Source organism: Schistocerca serialis, chromosome 6 (assembly GCF_023864345.2).
Source record: "Schistocerca serialis cubense isolate TAMUIC-IGC-003099 chromosome 6, iqSchSeri2.2, whole genome shotgun sequence".
Lineage (NCBI taxonomy): Eukaryota > Metazoa > Arthropoda > Insecta > Orthoptera > Acrididae > Schistocerca > Schistocerca serialis.
In genome coordinates, this window is record NC_064643.1 from 215,194,363 (window position 1) to 215,212,204 (window position 17,842).

The window sequence follows — 17,842 nt, forward strand, 5'->3', positions numbered from 1 at the left end:
TTGGATTTTAGAAAATACACAGTCTCTAAATATCACAAAAACTACAATGAAAAAACTGGCAAGAAGAAACATATACATTTGCAAATTAGGACTTACTTACAGGCTTTCCTGAGTGGCTAGCTCCATAGAAAAGTTGAGTGAGATCCCAGCTGCTTTCCTCTAACAAAACCGTCTAGCAACCAAATGAGCCTTTCTCATCCTACGACATAATGCGTTACTTCGTTGGTAGAATACAACGTTAGTGGGATGAACTCACTATTATCAAATACAGTAATTGTACTAATGGCACGATTTCGTTTCACAGAATTTACGATCGACGACGTGACAGCACAGTCGATCCTGTTTTACGCCGCAGGATTCGAAACATCGTCGACAACCATGAGTTTCGCCCTCTATGAACTGGCTCTCAATCACGATGTACAGAAGCGACTGCACGAGGAGGTGGACGCGACGCTGAAAGAGAACGCAGGACAGTTGACGTACGAGGCCATTTCCAGCATGAAGTATCTCGACAAGGTCGTCGCAGGTGAGTTTCTGCAGACCAGCACAACATAAACCGACATAACTAAAGTGACTGCCTTCTTTTCATTTTCACACAGGCAATCTATATTTGCAGGACCCAACAGATTCCACAGAACTACCCTAAAATAATTTTTCACTCTGTAGCTCATTGTAAGCTGCCGTTAAATTTCGTGGCAGAGTAAAATTGTGTACAAGATACGTACGCCCACACAGACCTCCCTATACCGAATGAATTAATTGGAATTGCTAGAAAATGACATATGTCGATGTTTGAGTACTGATCCGAAAGCTTCATTACATTCTTTCTAGATTATTTACTTGAAAAGGCGCACTTTTTTCAATGTCTATATATAAGTAATAAGCACTCCGTCTGCAGACCATGAGTGGCATCCCGAAAAATAGCAACAGCATATGGCGGCCTGGATGGTCCCCCATCCGAGTGCCGACCACGCCCGACAGCGCTTAACTTCGGTGATCTCACGGGAACCGGTGTATCCACTGCAGCAAGGCCGTTGCCGTAATGTCTGTATGTAAAGGGTGTAAACTTTTAGTTGACGCACCAGAATAACTCGAAAAATAAGCTTCACACGAAAAAATGTGTAAAATCCAAAGTCGATTATTTTCGAGGAGGACATCAGCTGGTACTAAAATTAGTCCGCCACCCCAGCCTCCTGGGGATGGAGCGGGAGGCAACTTTAAAATTTCAAATCGGAACCCCCATTTCTTATTGCAGAATCAGACTCTACATAAAAAACTACGTACGTTTTGTCTTAAAGATTTGTTTTGATTCTTCGTAGTTCTCGCTGTAATTAAAAAAAAATCCATGTTCTCGTTTTTGCGCGGAAAATGGTCACGGATAGATAAAAAACTTATTTACTTCGTAAATTTTGATTCACTAAAACTAAAACTCTCCCTCTCTCCCCATAGGGTGGGGTTTGATAGAGAGGAATTAGAGTTTTCCAAATGTTGACCCGAATATTAATTTTTTCCCGCAGATTCGGATAAATTTTGTTTGTTTCGTGGTCATGAGGCCAAACAATTTTTAATTATCAAACAAATCATCTTCCTAGCTAACGAACTAACCAAACATTTTTCATGTTTTTGACCATAGCCAGTTAAATCCCACTCCTGCAATCCGACGTTAGACGCCAATCATTTCGTAAGGAAATCTGTCATCTTAACTGCCAATGTTGGTATTTCGTATTCTTTCCCCAGTGTAGATACTACTTGCGCACTGCTTGAAGCCTCATGGAGGCTACCTGAGACAACAGAAATCGAGGGAATTTGCCGTGTACTGACAAGTTTACTTCGCTAGAAAAACGTAGTTTGACTACGTAGGTAGGCGAATTAAGAATGGCGTTTGCTTTTCTGTAGGAAACCAGGCGTGACACGTGGAGTTAACGGCACACAAATAGAGACGACAGTGCCAGTGTATAAAGGTTATTTGCTGGAGTGACGTTGGTAGCTATCTGAAACAAGTAAACATCGGTCAGAAGTCGTAACCTTGTTCCGACGTTTGTCGTTTCTGCTGCTCGCATGAGTTACCAAGTGCCTTATTGGAGTGCAAGACTTATTGACAGCTGGCAACGCGCGTTACGTGCCCAGACAGACAGAAATCAACACGTTGAGAGTGGAACTGATTTCACTGGGCTTTTCGCTGAGGCGTCAGTCCTGCTTGCCGGCGATCACTTGTGTTGAGTTGGCGTATAAAGGGATATGTAATGCTGCGCCGGCCGGGGTGGCCGAGCGGTTCTAGGCGCTACAGTCTGGAACCGCGCGACCGCTACGGTCGCAGGTTCGGATCTTGCCTCGGGCATGGATGTGTGTGATGTCCTTAGGTTAGTTAGGTTTAATTAGTTCTAAGTTCTAGGCGACTGATGACCTCCGATGTTAAGTCCCATAGTGCTCAGAGCCATTTGAACCACCCGAACTGCCGCCGTGCTGGATACGTCAACAGAATGTATGTACTCCATCTCACGGTTGTTCAGTTGTAATTAGGGATGGAAAAAATGACCAATTAAACCGATACCGAGATTTTCGTTCTGAATAAACGGTATTTTTCGGTATTTGTTTGGTCTCGGTTATAACAGATTTTTTTAATTTTTTACTAATAACTGTGTAAAAAATCGAAATTTCAAAGAGCCCTAGCAGCAGTGCTAAAGTTTCTCGTTTGTAAGAAAACCTCTTTCTGAAAAATGAGCAATTTTTATTTGTAAAATTTACATTGATTTGAAATACTGCGTTATTGTAGAAAATGGAAAAAGCGTTCAGTACTACTTTAATAACAACGCCGACAGAAACGAACAACAAGCACATGCCGTGAAAATTTGTACAGCATTGCTGATACAATAATGTCCGAGTTGCCTTGTGTCGTTGCTTAAGGTAAGCGTGTACGTGCAGTGTGCAAGATTTGCCCCCACGTGGTCTATACGGTAGCTTCTCGCTGTCGTTGCTGGACATCCGTTGTATTGCAGACTGGCACGAACCCTAGTCTGGACGTATTTCTCCGAAGTGACGTAGCAGAGAAGTACAATGCTTCGGTTGCTTTAAAAGATTTAAGATTTGTCTGCCATTTCTATGAAATAATAATAGAGGGAAGATATTAGGGCAACAGCCATAAATTAAAAACTGACTATAACTCATTCATAGTATACAATAAGAACAGAAAGTAGCTTCGCTGCTGCCTGTGTTCTCATTGTACCGCCTTTATTTGCTAGTAGTCCCTGAAAATGGACGAATTAACACAAAAACAGAGTCAGTTTTCACCCTTTGCTACTCACTATACGTAACGCCGAAACAGTGGAATGATCCCCAATTACAACATGATTTTTGAGCAGAGCTTCAAAAATTTAGAATCAGTCGGAGCATACTGGTGATTTATTGTAGTATTCAACCACTTGTCACTTTTCTAAAATACATTGTGAATGGTGGACGGGCCGAACGGCTCTAGGCGCTTCAGTCTGGAACCGCGCGACGCGACGGTCGCAGGATCGAATCCTGCCTCGGGCATGGATGTGTGTGATGTCCTTAGGTTAGTTAGGTTTAATTAGTTCTAAGTTCTAGGGGACTGATGACCTCAGAAGTTAAGTCCCATAGTGCTCAGAGCCATTTGAACCAATGGTGGACGGGCTTAGTTTCGGTTATTTCTCTATTTAATTTAACATTGTGAGTCTGTGTATTTTGAAACCGAGAGAGTCGAATTTTTTCAATCTTTCTTAGAGTTCTACTTTTATTACAGGAAGTAATGGGAATAAAAAACCGACAATCGATTATTTCAGAAACCAATTATTCTGAGAGGTTTTAACAATCAGGTCAAAATGGCGTGGAAAAGTCCATATAATCGAAAACCGATTGTTTCTGCGCTAACCGCAATCCCTAGTTGGAATATTAAAAGGAGTGGTATGACAATAAGACAGCCTCCCAGGACCGACCGTTTAGAGAAAGTCACATTCATGTATATAGGGACTAGTTTCACAGCAATTACATTCAGAAAATTTTGTTCCTCATAGTAGCAAGAACGTCGAAAGGAGAAGACCGTGATTTGTTGAGTGCGTTAATTGTACCACGTATACGTCGCAGTACGACGTGACTGCCATCATCCGACCGTGAGAACTTGTCTGATGCCTCAGTAAATGATCGAAGTACGTGATTTGATCCTCTATCCAATCAACCGAATTTTGTATGTTTTACGACTACCCATGGTGCCAAAGTGAGCAATGAAAATGTGCAAAAATGTATCAAAATTGATGACCTCTGTCTACTTTTGTCAAAGATGAATACTCAAACACATCAACGAACAAACAAATATTTATGCTACACAAGCGACAGTGGTTTCCAAACGTTTGAATCAGTGGATGCCAACAAACAAGAACGAGGAAAACGGTGTTTGAATTAATTTTGTGGATTCAATGAAACGAAATAAAACGGTGTTTCAAATAATTTTGTCCCCACATGAACCATGGACTTTGCCGTTGGTAGGGAGGCTTGCGTGCCTCAGCGATACAGATGGCCGTACCGTAGGTGCAACCACAACGGAAGGGTATCTGTTGAGAGGCCAGGCAAATATGTGGTTCCTGAAGAGGGGCAGCAGCCTTTTCAGTAGTTGCAGGGGCAACAGTCTGGATGATTGACTGATCTGGCCTTGTAACACTAACCAAAACGGCCTTGCTGTGCTGGTACTGCGAACGGCTGAAAGCAGGGGGAAACTACATTTGTAATTTTTCCCAAGGGCATGCAGCTTTACTGTATGGTTAAATGATGATGGCGTCCTCTTGGGTAAAATATTCCGGAGGTAAAATAGTCCCCCATTCGGATCTCCGGGCGGGGACTACTCAAGAGAACGTCGTTATCAGGAGAAAGAAAACTGGCGTTCTGCGGATCGGAGCGTGGAATGTCAGATCCCTTAATCGGGCAGGTAGGTTAGAAAATTTAAAGAGGGAAATGGATAGGTTAAAGTTAGATATAGTGGGAACTGGTGAAGTTCGGTGGCAGGAGGAACATGACTTTTCGTCAGGTGAGTAGAGGGTTATAAATACAAAATCAAATAGGGGTAATGCAGGAGTAGGTTTAATAATGAATAAAAAAGTAAGGGTGCGGGGAAGCTACTACAAACAGCATAGTGAACGCATTATTGTGGCCAAGATAGACACGAAGCCCATACCTACTACAATAGTACAAGTTTATATGCCAACTAGCTCTGCAGATGATGAAGATATTGATGAAATGTATGATGAGATAAAAGAAATTATTCAGGTAGTGAAGGGAGACCAAAATTTAATCGTCATGGGTGACTGGAATTCGAGAGTAGGAAAAGAGAGAGAAGGAAACATAGTAGTTGAATATGGATTGGGGCTAAGAAATGAAAGAGGAAGCCGCCTGGTAGAAGTTTGCACAGAGCATAACTTAATCATAGCTAACACTTGGTTCAAGGATCATAAAAGAAGGTTGTACACATGGAAGAATCCTGGAAATACTAGATGGTATCAGATAGATTATACAATGGTAAGACAGAGATTTATGAACCAGGTATTAAATTGTAAGACATTTCCAGGGGCAGATGTGGACTCTGACCACAATCTATTGGTTATGAGCTGTAGATTAAAACTGAAGAAACTGCAAAAAGGTGGGAATTTAAGGAGATGGGATCTGGACAAACTGATTAAACCAAAGGTTGTACAGAGTTTCAGGGAGAGCATAACGGAACAATTGTCACAAATGGGGGAAAGAAATACAATAGAAGAAGAATAGGTAGCTCTGAGGGATGAAGTAGTGAAGGCAGCAGAGGACCAAGTAGGTAAAAAGACGAGGGCTAGAAGAAATCCTTGGGTAACAGAAGAAATATTGAATTTAATTGATGAAAGGAGAAAATATAAAAATGCAGTGAATGAAGCAGGCAAAAAGGAATACAAACGTCTTAAAAATGTGATCGACAGGAAGTGCAAAATGGCTAAGCAGGGATGGCTAGAGGACAAATGTAAGGATGTAGAGGCTTATCTCACGAGGGTTAAGATAGACACTGCCTACAGGAAAATTAAAGAGACCCTTGGAGAAAAGCAGTAAAGGAAACAAAAGAAAAATTCGGAGTAGGTATTAAAATCCATGGAGAAGAAATAAAAACTTTGAGGATCGCCGATGACATTGTAATTCTGTCAGAGACAGCAAAGGACTTGGAAGAGCAGTTGACGGAATGGACAGTGTCTTGAAAGGAGGATATAAGATGAACATCAACAAAAGCAAAACGAGGATAATGGAATGTAGTCGAATTAAGTCGGGTGATGCTGAGGCAATTAGATTAGGAAATGAGACACTTAAAGTAGTAAAGGAGTTTTGTTATTTGCGGAGCAAAATAACCGATGATGGTCGAAGTAGAGAGGATATAAAATGGTGACTGCCAATGGCAAGAAAAGCGATTCTGAAGAAGGGAAATTTGTTAACATCGAGTATAGACTTAAGTGTCAGGAAGTCGTTTCTGAAAATATTTGTCTGGAGTGTAGCCATGTACGGAAGTGAAACATGGGCGATAAATAGTTTGGACAAGAAGAGAATAGAAGCTTTCGAAATGTGGTGGTACAGAAGAATGCTGAAGATTAGATGGGTAGATCACATAACTAATGTGGAGGTATTGAATAGAATTGGGGAGAAGAGGATTTTGTGGCACAACTTGACAAGAAGAAGGGGCCGGTTGGTAGGACATGTTCTGAGGCATCAAGGGATCACAAATTTAGCATTGGAGGGCAGTGTGGAGGGTAAAAATCATAGAGGGAGACCAAGAGATGAATACACTAAGCAGATTCAGAAGGACGTAGGTTGCAGTAAGTACTGGGAGCTGAAGAAGCTTGCACAGGCTAGAGTAGCATGGAGAGTTGCATCAAACCAGTCTCAGGACTGAAGACCACAACAACAACAACAAATAATTTTGTGGATGGGATTGATGAAACTTTCATCTACGCAATGGTCCCAGGATCCACTGTTTATTCAAATATACCCGGGAAAGGAATGATAAGAGATGGTTTCTAAAATTCGTTGAGAATGCTGCATTTCTCAGGCAGAACAAAAATTGATGCTTTATATCACCTCTCAAAAGTTCAATTCATTATTGACGGATTGTACCAAAATTTTATAACTATTATGATCCTTCTGAAAAACTATGTATCGACGAACACGAATTATATTCAGGAATATGTGAAACAAAAGAGACACGAATGATATATCAGAATGTTTAAATTCTACTGCGATAATGGATACTGCTCCACTTTCCAGATTTACGCTGGTAAACTAGTTGATAAATAAAACAACACAGCGACAAATGTTATGATGAGTTTGTGTCAAGATCTATTCAATATATGCTATACATTATATACCGATAATTAGTATACCAGTGTAGATTTGGCAAGCAAACTTTTAACAAAGAATACGCTTTTGGTTTGTACCCTTCTACTAAATCGCAAAAGAATGCCCAAAGAAATTGTTACGACCAAATTGAAACTCGGGCAAGTGATTGCAAAAGAGGACGGTCAAGGAATCAGAGTCCTGAAATGGATACACAAAAGAGACGTTTCCGTTCTTTCCGTCATACATGCTAGTGGGAGGGATTTATCGAAAGGCAAAAATTGTTACGAAATGTTACGGGGAAAATCTGCTATTGGCCTTTCTGATCAGATGAGTGCATATGGCAGTCCACTGAGAAAGACAGTAAAATTGTATCGGAAGTTAGCATTCGATCTTTTTCTGAACGCCGCTGGTGTGATTGTGTTGTATGTATTGCAACATGTGACGGGACAGAAAATGTCAAACAGAATATACCAGAACCAGTTGGCAGATACGATCACACGGTATTCACGTGGAGTAACTCCAGTCAGTGTGGATACAGGATGAAGGAAACATCAGTTGGAAGCAGAGGAAGGAAAGACGCATGAATTGCGTAAAAATTTTTATGAAAGTTACAAGACGAACACAGAAACACTCGGGCGCAATTCGCTTACAAAATTAACTAAACAGGTGCTTGATTAGCTTTTGTAATAAATGCAAATCTAACCCCATCTCTGTACTGAATGTTTTATTAAACTACATTAAAATTTGACGTGGGCTATTTAACGTTGATGCTGCGGCTCCCAAGCACTGATTTTGTCCAGACGAAAAGTGCACTCATCTCCATAGGACTGGTGGCGCGCTTTGCGTGTTAAAAAAAGAAAAAGAGCACGAAAGGCAACCAAAGGGACAGAGAAAATTATAACCTCACACCCCTACCTCTATTTATTTGGCTAACTCGATTTTAGCGTTGCTAACGAGTACGTTAGACTTCTTCAAAACAATCGTGCACCAATAGCTAATAATATTTGAAGGTTTTTTAAGAATGTGTCAAATAACTGTCACAGTGGTGCAAGTGAGCGTCATGTTTTGCATGGAAACACAGTGATTTTACCGTCGGTTACGTTTTAGTGTCCTCATACTTTCTACTGCACTGCATATTATGTGACAGACTCTGCTAGATTCTCTCCTAATCACTGTAACTAACACCGGTATTTTGTCAGTGAAGTATGAACCTGAAGCGCACCGAACATGGTGGAGCAGTTCGCAAGGAACAAAGTTCATATCTCCGTCGGAAAACCTGATGCACACTGTCTGTGGCTTCCGTTATCAGGCCAGGCTACAACCAATGGTACGTCACTCGAGTATCCTTCCCAGCCCATTGAGCAAGTGATCGTTTTCAAAGTATCTTGACGTCAATGGAGCATTAACGGGTCCTGTAAAACAGAGATGTAAAGTCGAATGTAGTTGAATTAGCTTGGTTACTAGAAATAGGATAACGAACAAACGGTGGTTAGCAAGATTCCTCAAAACTGGGAGTTCCGGCAGCCATTTCCCTTGTTTATAAACTACTTGTGATATTTTCGAAAATGCTTCAAAATTTTATCGCTTCTCACAGAAGTCAGAGTTCCACGAAAAGATGTAAATTGATTGACTGATGATGACACACTTAACTGAGAATGTGGAAGCAGGGAAAAACAAAGAGTAAGAGACTTAACAATACTTAATACCTCGCAGCTAAGCAGTCTAGAACACTTGTCACCGAACTTTACACTTTAAAGGGTTCATATGTTTCGTATCTGTAACGAGGCAGATAGTAATGGTCTAATTGTATTCAGCTCTTGGGTAACAGCAACGCCGATATAGTGTACTAAAGCTGTAAAGTGTCAGGCAAATCCAACACCTTTCTTGAAAACCCTGACATGATAAGCAAATCCAGTAGTATGTCACATAGCTCCGAATAAATCGTGACATTAAATTAACCAAAGTAATACGAGTAACGAGTGAGCAAATGAAATACCACAGACTAATACAAGAATGCCTAAATGCATGTCATAGCTTCCCACCGTGAGACAGACGCAGTTCCGAGGGGAGAAACGAGAACAGAAGCCGAGAGCAGAACCGTGTTAAGCTGGAAGGCCCTACGATAAGGGACGGACGGACACCCACGTCGCCAGTTAACTGCTAGGACCACGCCACCTGCAAGTTTTTAGCGTGAGACTTTTTCGCGTCTCTGTTACGTCAAGACCACCCCCCAGCCCATGTTAAAAGCTGGAGCCCTCCAGAAGAACAATGTAGATCTTACGATAACACAAAAAGGGCTACACCACCCGCAAGTTTTAGTGTGAGACTTTTCCGCGTCTCTGTTATGTTAGGACCACCCCCCAGTCCATGTTAAAAGATAGAGCCCTCCAGAAGAACAGTATAGATCTTACGATAACGCTAAAAGGACCACACCAGCTGCAAGTTTTAGCGTGAGACTTTTTCGCTTCTCTGTTACGTTGCAAACTTTAAAAACATTGCCCCACCACGAAAAGTATAACGTTTCTCATTGGATAGACAGAATTGTTGTAGGCGGAGCTTAAGGTTAACATTGAGACCCTGATTGGTCAGATGAAAACACAGCCAGATAGTTTTCTTTAAACCAACTTCGGTAAACTGTAGTAAGGAGAAGTTAGGGGAGAGTTGCTTCAGAGTTGCTTCGGAGACGGCGAGGTGAGCGGAGCTGTGCTGTCCGCCGCCCCCTGACGAACACCGACAAGGTAATGAACGCACGCGATGCCGCATAGCAGCGCATAAAGCTTCACTCAGAAGTCTCATCTGTTACATCCCCTTTTTGCGTAATGCTGTGTCGATCGTCAATTAAAGCTCATGGTGTTCACATTTGCCACTTGAAGTAAAAATCTGAAACGCGATGATTTTTCTGTTATATAGTTATTGAGAAGCCACATCAGCCACTGTAATTTACGACAAGTTAGATAAGTAATTAAAGATAATTGAGGGTCACTGTAGTCCATTTTGATAGTTTTCTCTTTTGTGAAACTTAATTTAAACCTAGATTATAGATGTGATATGGCATAGGTCATCCTTCGATCCATTGTAGAACTTGGAAACCCATTCAGGAATATTCGTTCACATTTTTGTTGAACGCAGTCGGTTTTTACCATCCTGTATTAAAACATTTCCTTTTATCAATAGTGCAATTTATAAACGATGTTTTGTGAGTAGAATAAAACTTCCAATGGTAAACTTAACTGCTTTTTCGACGTTATTTTACCAGCTAACTAAAAATAGGAAAGCCTTGAACCCCTTCCGCTAAATTTAGTTAGTATTAAGATTCTTTTACAGGGAGTGCAGTGGAGCTGACGCTGAGATCACTAAGTATTTGGTTATATCATCGCTAGTGTCACTGAACTCTTCTGAATTCTACATGTCATGTGTGGTCTGGCGTCTCCTTACCAGCAACAGGTCCCAGGTTCAAACTTGTCAATTCCCTAAAAAACACGCTCAGAGCGTCGTTGCGCGAAAGTGGTAGGGAGACACGATATAGAACAAACAGACACCACGCAGAATGTTTAGAAGGCAATTTGAAACAACGAAAATGGAATAACATATTTCATCACAACCAAATACATTTAAAAAAGTTAGATCACGCTGAGATCTTTAATTGGGCAGTGATTGTCGACACCGCCACCTGATGAGTTTCTGTAATAAATTAATTAAACCTCTGTGGAAGGATAGAATTCGTATTTTTGTTCGATACAGTAGATTAGGTTTGACAATTCGCTTGATTTGCGCCTTTGGTTCTGTATAATTAGAATTTGTGCGAGATTGATTAGTTCGAAACCGAGCACGGTTTCATAACTGCGACAGGCATTCAATAGCCAGCGCCACACATATTTTTCTCGGCGAATTTCGGTTGAAATAATGCGGAATTTGTTGTGGGTCAACGGGGAATATTGCCGCCGCAGCCCCTGTAGTTTCATGTAGTTCCGATAGGTGGCGACGCCATCCGTTCACGTAGCCTTCAAACTGGCGTCTGTAACGGAGCAGAGAGCTGTCACTGAGTTTCTTTTGGCGGAAAACCAGAGCATTGTAGGTATTCATAAGGGCTTGCAGAATGACTCCGGAGACATTGTAACGCACACCGGCTGATGGCACATAGCTGTCACTCCTGTAATGCTGGAACGTGCGGACACTCTCATTCCATACTATAGTGCCTGTGTTGCTCAGAAGTACTGTGTTCAGAAGGATTGGATGTCCGAAGGAACATTGCATCGTACTCCTGAACAACTCAGGCACTATCGTATTTATCCGTCGGCACCGAGCAACCGGCTTTCAATTAAAATGTTTCCCCTGTACGGGAATATCCATAATGGATGTACAAGTGCATGATTGACGACATGTGAAAGTTTTGATCTGACCGTGAAGTGTGCTCAGATAGCTTAACGGCAAGACAATTGTAGTGTCACCGCCAGACACCACACTTGCTAGGTTGTAGCCTTTAAATCGGCTGCGGTCCGTTAGTATACGTCGGACCCGCGTGTCGCCACTATCAGTGACTGCAGACCGAGCGCCGCCACACGGCAGGTCTAGTCTAGAGAGACTCCCTAGCACTCGCCCCAGTTGTACAGCCGACTTTGCTAGCGATGGTTCACTGTCTGCATACGCTCTCATTTGCAGAGACCACAGTTTAGCATAGCCTTCAGCTACGTCATTTGCTACGACCTAGCAAGGCTCCATATTTTTCGTCAAAGTTCAAGATGGCTGACATTAACAACTTGTTATTAACCGCAGCAGTTGCATGTACCACAATTGCACTGTGTGCACATGCGGAAGAGAAGCTGGGGAAAAAAAGGAAACGTACCAGGGTGAAGCATTCAACAAAACTTGTTACGTGAGTTTATAGTGGAGGACGTCAAGTAATACATCAATTACTTAAGAATGGATGAGCATACATTTCTGTATGTGCTCGTTGAAGTGATTCCTCATATCTCAAAGCACAATACTCACTTAAGGGGGGGTAGGACGTCAAACGGGCTGACTTGGAGCAGGAGAGGCACCACAAGACATTTTATTTTCTACTGTCTATACTTTTACAAATAAATCCATAAAACTTTGTCAGCATGACCAGGAAGGATCCAGGATTCACACTCATAGCAGTGGAAGTGCAAAATCATAACAAAATAAATAACAAAATAATTTTTTTTAGATATGAAATTTCATCATTTTTCACTTACTGTTGGCTGCATTTGTTGCTATAGGTACATTTTTCTTCACAATTAAGAGAGATTCTTTGATGAATTTTGCACAGCACACTAACCATACTTACAGGTGTATGAAACTCTAGAATTTTCCAAATCTATTAAAAACTGCGGTAAAAATTGAGATAATTAACTACAAAATTTGATTTTTTTCTAAACATAAAGTATAAAACGTAACAGTTCATTCATTTTTCATAAATTAAATACATTCTAGAGTTTCAGACACCTGTAACTATGGTTCGTATGCTGTGAAAAATTCATCGAATGGTCTCTTACTTATGAAGAAAAGTGTACCTATAGCATCAAATGCAGCCAATAGTAAGTGAAAAAATGATGAAATATCACATGTAAAAAAAATTATTTTGTTATGTTTTTGAACTTCCGCTGCTACGAGTGTCAATCCTGAATCCTTCCTGGTCATGCTCACAAAGTTTTATGAATTTGCTTGTAAAAATATAGACAGTGGAAATTAAAATGTCCTGTGGTGCCTCTCCTGCTCCAAGTCGGCCCGTTTGACGTCCTACCCCATTTAAGAACTGCTATATCTGCAGAAGACAGGCTCACTGTACCACTCCAATTCCTTGCTGCAGGAGAGAGTTAGGTTACGATAGGTTAGGTTAGGTTAGATTCAGGTCTCCAATCTTCGTAATCTATTTTTGTATTCAGGGCGCCTCACGTTGTAAAGCGCGTCATCAGCTTCATACATCTCTATTAATTTTGTGGTTGTCAGTACACACCAATTGTATTTACTGGCAATGTTTAATAAAAACAATACAGATGACAGAACGCTGCAGCGATGCTAGTCCTCCACGTGATAACACGTCACATTGCAGTGAACAGAAGACAAGCGCCTTATTTGATCAAATCTACAGTGAGGCCCTAGATTTGATCAAATATTTGACGACATTTGACAAAGTTCCCTATTACACCATCAAATTTCTTTGACAAAGATATTGGAAAAAGAAATTTAATAGTGTAATACCGGTCTAAGGCGGTCGCATTGAACGGAAATTATGTTGAAAAATAGAATTTTATAGTCAAAACCGTCGGGAATAATATGGTGAATTGGAATCCTTAAGAAACCCAACTTGCTGTCAGAAAACAAAAAAAAAAGTGTTGCGTCACTTATTGGACGAGAACGAACCGGTCTAGAACTGAGTTACCTGTAGTTCATACATCATCTGATGGCCGAAAAGTATCAAAATAAAACAATTTAATGCAACAGTAAGAAAGACATTTTGGAAAAGATGTATGTAGCGCTTCGTTTTCATTTTAGCGAAGTCGCTGAAAATCTTGAAAACTATAAATTTGTAACCGCTATTGCGTGTGTCAGTTACTTCATTTCCTATACACATTCATTTCGTTCCACAGAGACTCTTAGAAAACACCCACCGTTTAATCACTATTGCGTGTGTCAGTTACTTCCTTTCCTATACACATTCATTTCGTTCCACAGAGACTCTTAGAAAACACCCACCGGCAGGTGGCACTGACCGAAGATGCGCACGCGACTTCCAGCTTCCTGATGGAGGACCTCTTATTGAGAAAGGGACGCCTGTGTTCGTCCCGATTTACGCCCTCCACCACGACCCCGAGTACTACCCAGAACCACAACGCTTCGACCCCGAGAGGTTCTCAGAAGAGCAGAAAGCGGCGAGACACCCATACGTATACATGCCCTTCGGCGAGGGACCCCGGAACTGTATAGGTAAGTCCTCAGACTCTTACTATGGGTACAGCAGACAAAGCATGTGAAAAATTTACGATTGTTTGCAACACATTTGAAGTGACGCATTTCTTTATTAACAACTGCTTCATCTAAGATAGTTGTTTGATAACCGACGTCGGTTACGTTTTCTTGGACAACTGGGTTTCGTTTTGTAATAATCGTGATTTTGAAGCCGCTTCTTTCCCTCTATCTATGTTTCCTTTGGAAAATAACCGCCGGCCGCGGTGGCCGAGTGGTTCTAGGCGCTTCAGTCCGGAACCACGCGGCTGCTACGGTAGCAGGTTCGAATCCTGCCTCGGGCATGGATGTGTGTGATCTCCTTAGATTACTTAGGTTTAAGTTGTTCTAAGTTTAGGGGAATGATGACCTCAGATGTTCAGTCCCATAGTGCCTATAGACATTTGAACCATTTTTTTGAAAATAACCTTAGCGTGATTAGTTATACACGAGACTAATGGAAATCAAAATGTGACTCATACGACTGGACTAATTTTTGTCTTCCAGGTATGCGTCTGGGTCTTCTTCAGGCTAAGATCGGTCTGGCGTACATGATGTCCAAATACGAAGTTCGCCCATGTGAAGAAACCAAGGTGCCTCTTCAGTACAGTACATGGTCCGCGGTTCTGATGTCTACTACTGGTATACAACTGAAACTAGTCCAGAGGAAGTAATCAAAGATATCACACTGGTTACTCTCAACCGTCTTTCGCATTGTTTGTCTGTGTAACTTTTTATACTATTTGTTTTGTAAATATCATCTTTGTGGTTGGAAATGGTGAGGACAATAAATTATTTCATTCCAGCTACAAAATATTGTTTGTAGTAAATTTTTTATTCACCTGTTGCGTAGTTCGTCAACGTTTCCTGCAGTTCAAGGAGGGTTCAGAACCTTCAATCACTCTTTGATACTTTAAGTCTTTGGAAAAAATGAAGTGCAGCTACCATTAATGCGACATTGTTGTGCGACCGTACGCATTCGAAGTGACCACCATCAGCAACGAAATAATGCCATTGTAGCCCTCTGAGAAAACTGCCGTTGTGACTGGTACGATGGCTCTTCTCGAGCATTTGACGCATACTTGTAGAGCCTTCAGTATTTTTGGCCTCTTTCAACAATCTTCGCCCTTCGGAATTCCACACTGAAGGAGACTAAGAGGTGTTAGATGCCGAGGCGATGCTATGTACACAACTGTGCGTCTCCGTCGTATCCGTTTTGTTTCTAGAGTGTTATTCAGTTACTCTCTGGCATCATGAGAGTACTGAAGTAGAACAGCACATTATGGTACCAGTATTTAAAATCTCTGACCACAACGCAGCACTTGACATTTTTAGTAGAATAACATATGTAATAAAGTAAAGAGCGGAGCAATTCAGTAAATCTAAACAAAATAAAGTCAAGGAAAAGAAAACGAAAATTGCAGAGACGCACTGGAGGGCTGCGTCAGATAAAATTGAACGCATTCCACATAAAAATAGCGTGCGATTGGCTTTTAAGGTGACGAGTAACCTAAAATTAAAACTGTAGCGTAACATTACACCTAATGCACATGAGTTCGCAGCAATTGGAGTGGTATCAAGATTGCAAGAAAGAGTACAAAGTACAAAATGGTGGGTCCCTCGATGTTCGTATCAAAAACAAAAAATCAGCTTTGGGACACCACAGTAATAAAAAAAACCAGAGTATTATTAACAGAATGAAAATTTTAAAATCCTGCACAGAAATGCTACAGGAAAACATAGGGAATCCCTTGATGTATTAGAAACTTACGTCACTAGACGAAATGGCCCGGATAAATCGGTAAATTACCTCAGTGGGTCTGCACGGAATGCGTATTTCAGTAGTTTTGCTGGCTTTTTTAAAACACTTTTCACACCACTTCCCATGGGGAGCTGCTTGTAAGCACCGCGAGTACGCGACGGGTCGAGTTTGTCGGTTGCTTGCTGTCTGCCCGTGACGTCCGAATGAGAGCTCCGTCAATGAGGATATGAGCGAGTGCGTGGTGAGCAGACGATGGAGTGAAAAGTGACCATAGGTGAAGTCGTACGTGCCTCGCTGATAACCTGCGATGCCACGTGTCTTACACGGGTATCCTTCGATTCATATCGTCACAGTGCTTTCCAGTGTTGGAATACTGTTTTCAAGACTTGTGGAAACGACTACGTGTACCTGAGTTACGTATTTTCGGATATGTTACGCGCTCCGTATCTGTTCTGTTCGCACATAGGTCAAATAGTGGATTGTATAGCTTATACACCTGTGAGTGTAAATACGAGTTTTCACCTGACAAGGGCGCCATACTCACTGGCTCTCTTCGATTTCCTTCAAATCTAAAGAATTTGTCGGTCAATGTTCGAACATTAATCTCGTCAAGCAGTACGACACAATTCTAAAATCAGATAAACTCAAAAGACCGCCTTCGGTTCTTAGAAGATTGCTGTGTTAATTACAACTCATATCGACGCTATTAATGTAGTCGACAGTAGCTTAGTACGTAGAGGCACAATGTGATGATTGTGATGTCGCCAATTTGAATCTCACTGGTAGCAACTTTGTTTTTAATTTAATTTAAATTACACGTTTATTACTAAATGGAAATGCTGAAAAACAAATATTGAATCGTAACTTTCGAATAAAAATAACATCTTTCCATTTTTAATTACAGGCCATGTGAACACAAATTAAAATATTTAAAAATGTGCTGTATTTTCTATTTTATCTTTTGTATTTATGTACTAAGTTTAGGTTTATCTTCAGCACTCAAATTATCATGTGAATAGTTACTAAGAATAAAAGTGTTATCTTTATTGAGAAATGCAAGTCAATATTTGATAATTAAGTTTCATTTGTTAATAAATATATTATTTAAATAATCATACAAATAAAAAGAAAGTTATTATTGAAGAAAATAGAAACACTGAATTCACAGTTCAAGACTTTTACACTGACTGGACTTCCAACTACCGGCAGCTACGGTGACAATATCTAGAAACGAGCCGTTCGCGAACTAACGGGTCCAAAGGAACGGTTCATCAAGATGATCGGAACGAGCGATGAACGAATTCTAAGGAACGGTCTTTCACAGTTCACTTCGGTCGCGGCTTTCCATTTATAGTTCCCAGGAACAGGAAACGGTCGATCTCGTTCCCGCAACGGCACGTCGGCCGGTTTCGTTCCAGCCTCGGTCCCGTTCCCGTCGGTCTCGGTCTCGGTCTTCTACTTATAGTTCCCGCGAACTGGAAACGGTCGGTCTCGTTCCAGCCTCGGTCTCCCGTTTCCATTTGTCTCGGTCTCGCTCGGCCGGACTCGTCCTTCTTCGCGTGGCCACTCGTCGCAGTTCCACTGCCGACTGCTCCTAGTTCAGTATAGAGTTGTTCGTTTCGTTCGCTGTGCACGCCCATTTTAGATCTGTTTGAATCCTTTTTTGAACTGTGAACTTGTGGTTCTTTTCGTATTCTATTCAGCGTCCATGACCGGTTAGTTAAAATGCATTTTATAATTACGTAAATTACATAAAATTAC

The 17,842-nt window shown here is 41.2% G+C and overlaps 1 protein-coding gene across 1 annotated transcript in view; it reads left to right on the top strand.

Moving 5' to 3' along the window:
* The window catches only part of LOC126484764 (cytochrome P450 6k1-like), a 52,386-nt gene extending 37,393 nt beyond the window's left edge, over positions 1-14,993 (top strand). Inside the window, exons 5-7 of the mRNA XM_050108360.1 lie at positions 305-526; positions 14,050-14,301; positions 14,827-14,993. Coding sequence (XP_049964317.1) covers positions 305-526; positions 14,050-14,301; positions 14,827-14,993 — 641 coding nt within the window. The remainder of the gene's footprint in view (positions 1-304; positions 527-14,049; positions 14,302-14,826) is intronic.
* Positions 14,994-17,842: the final 2,849 nt, after the last annotated feature.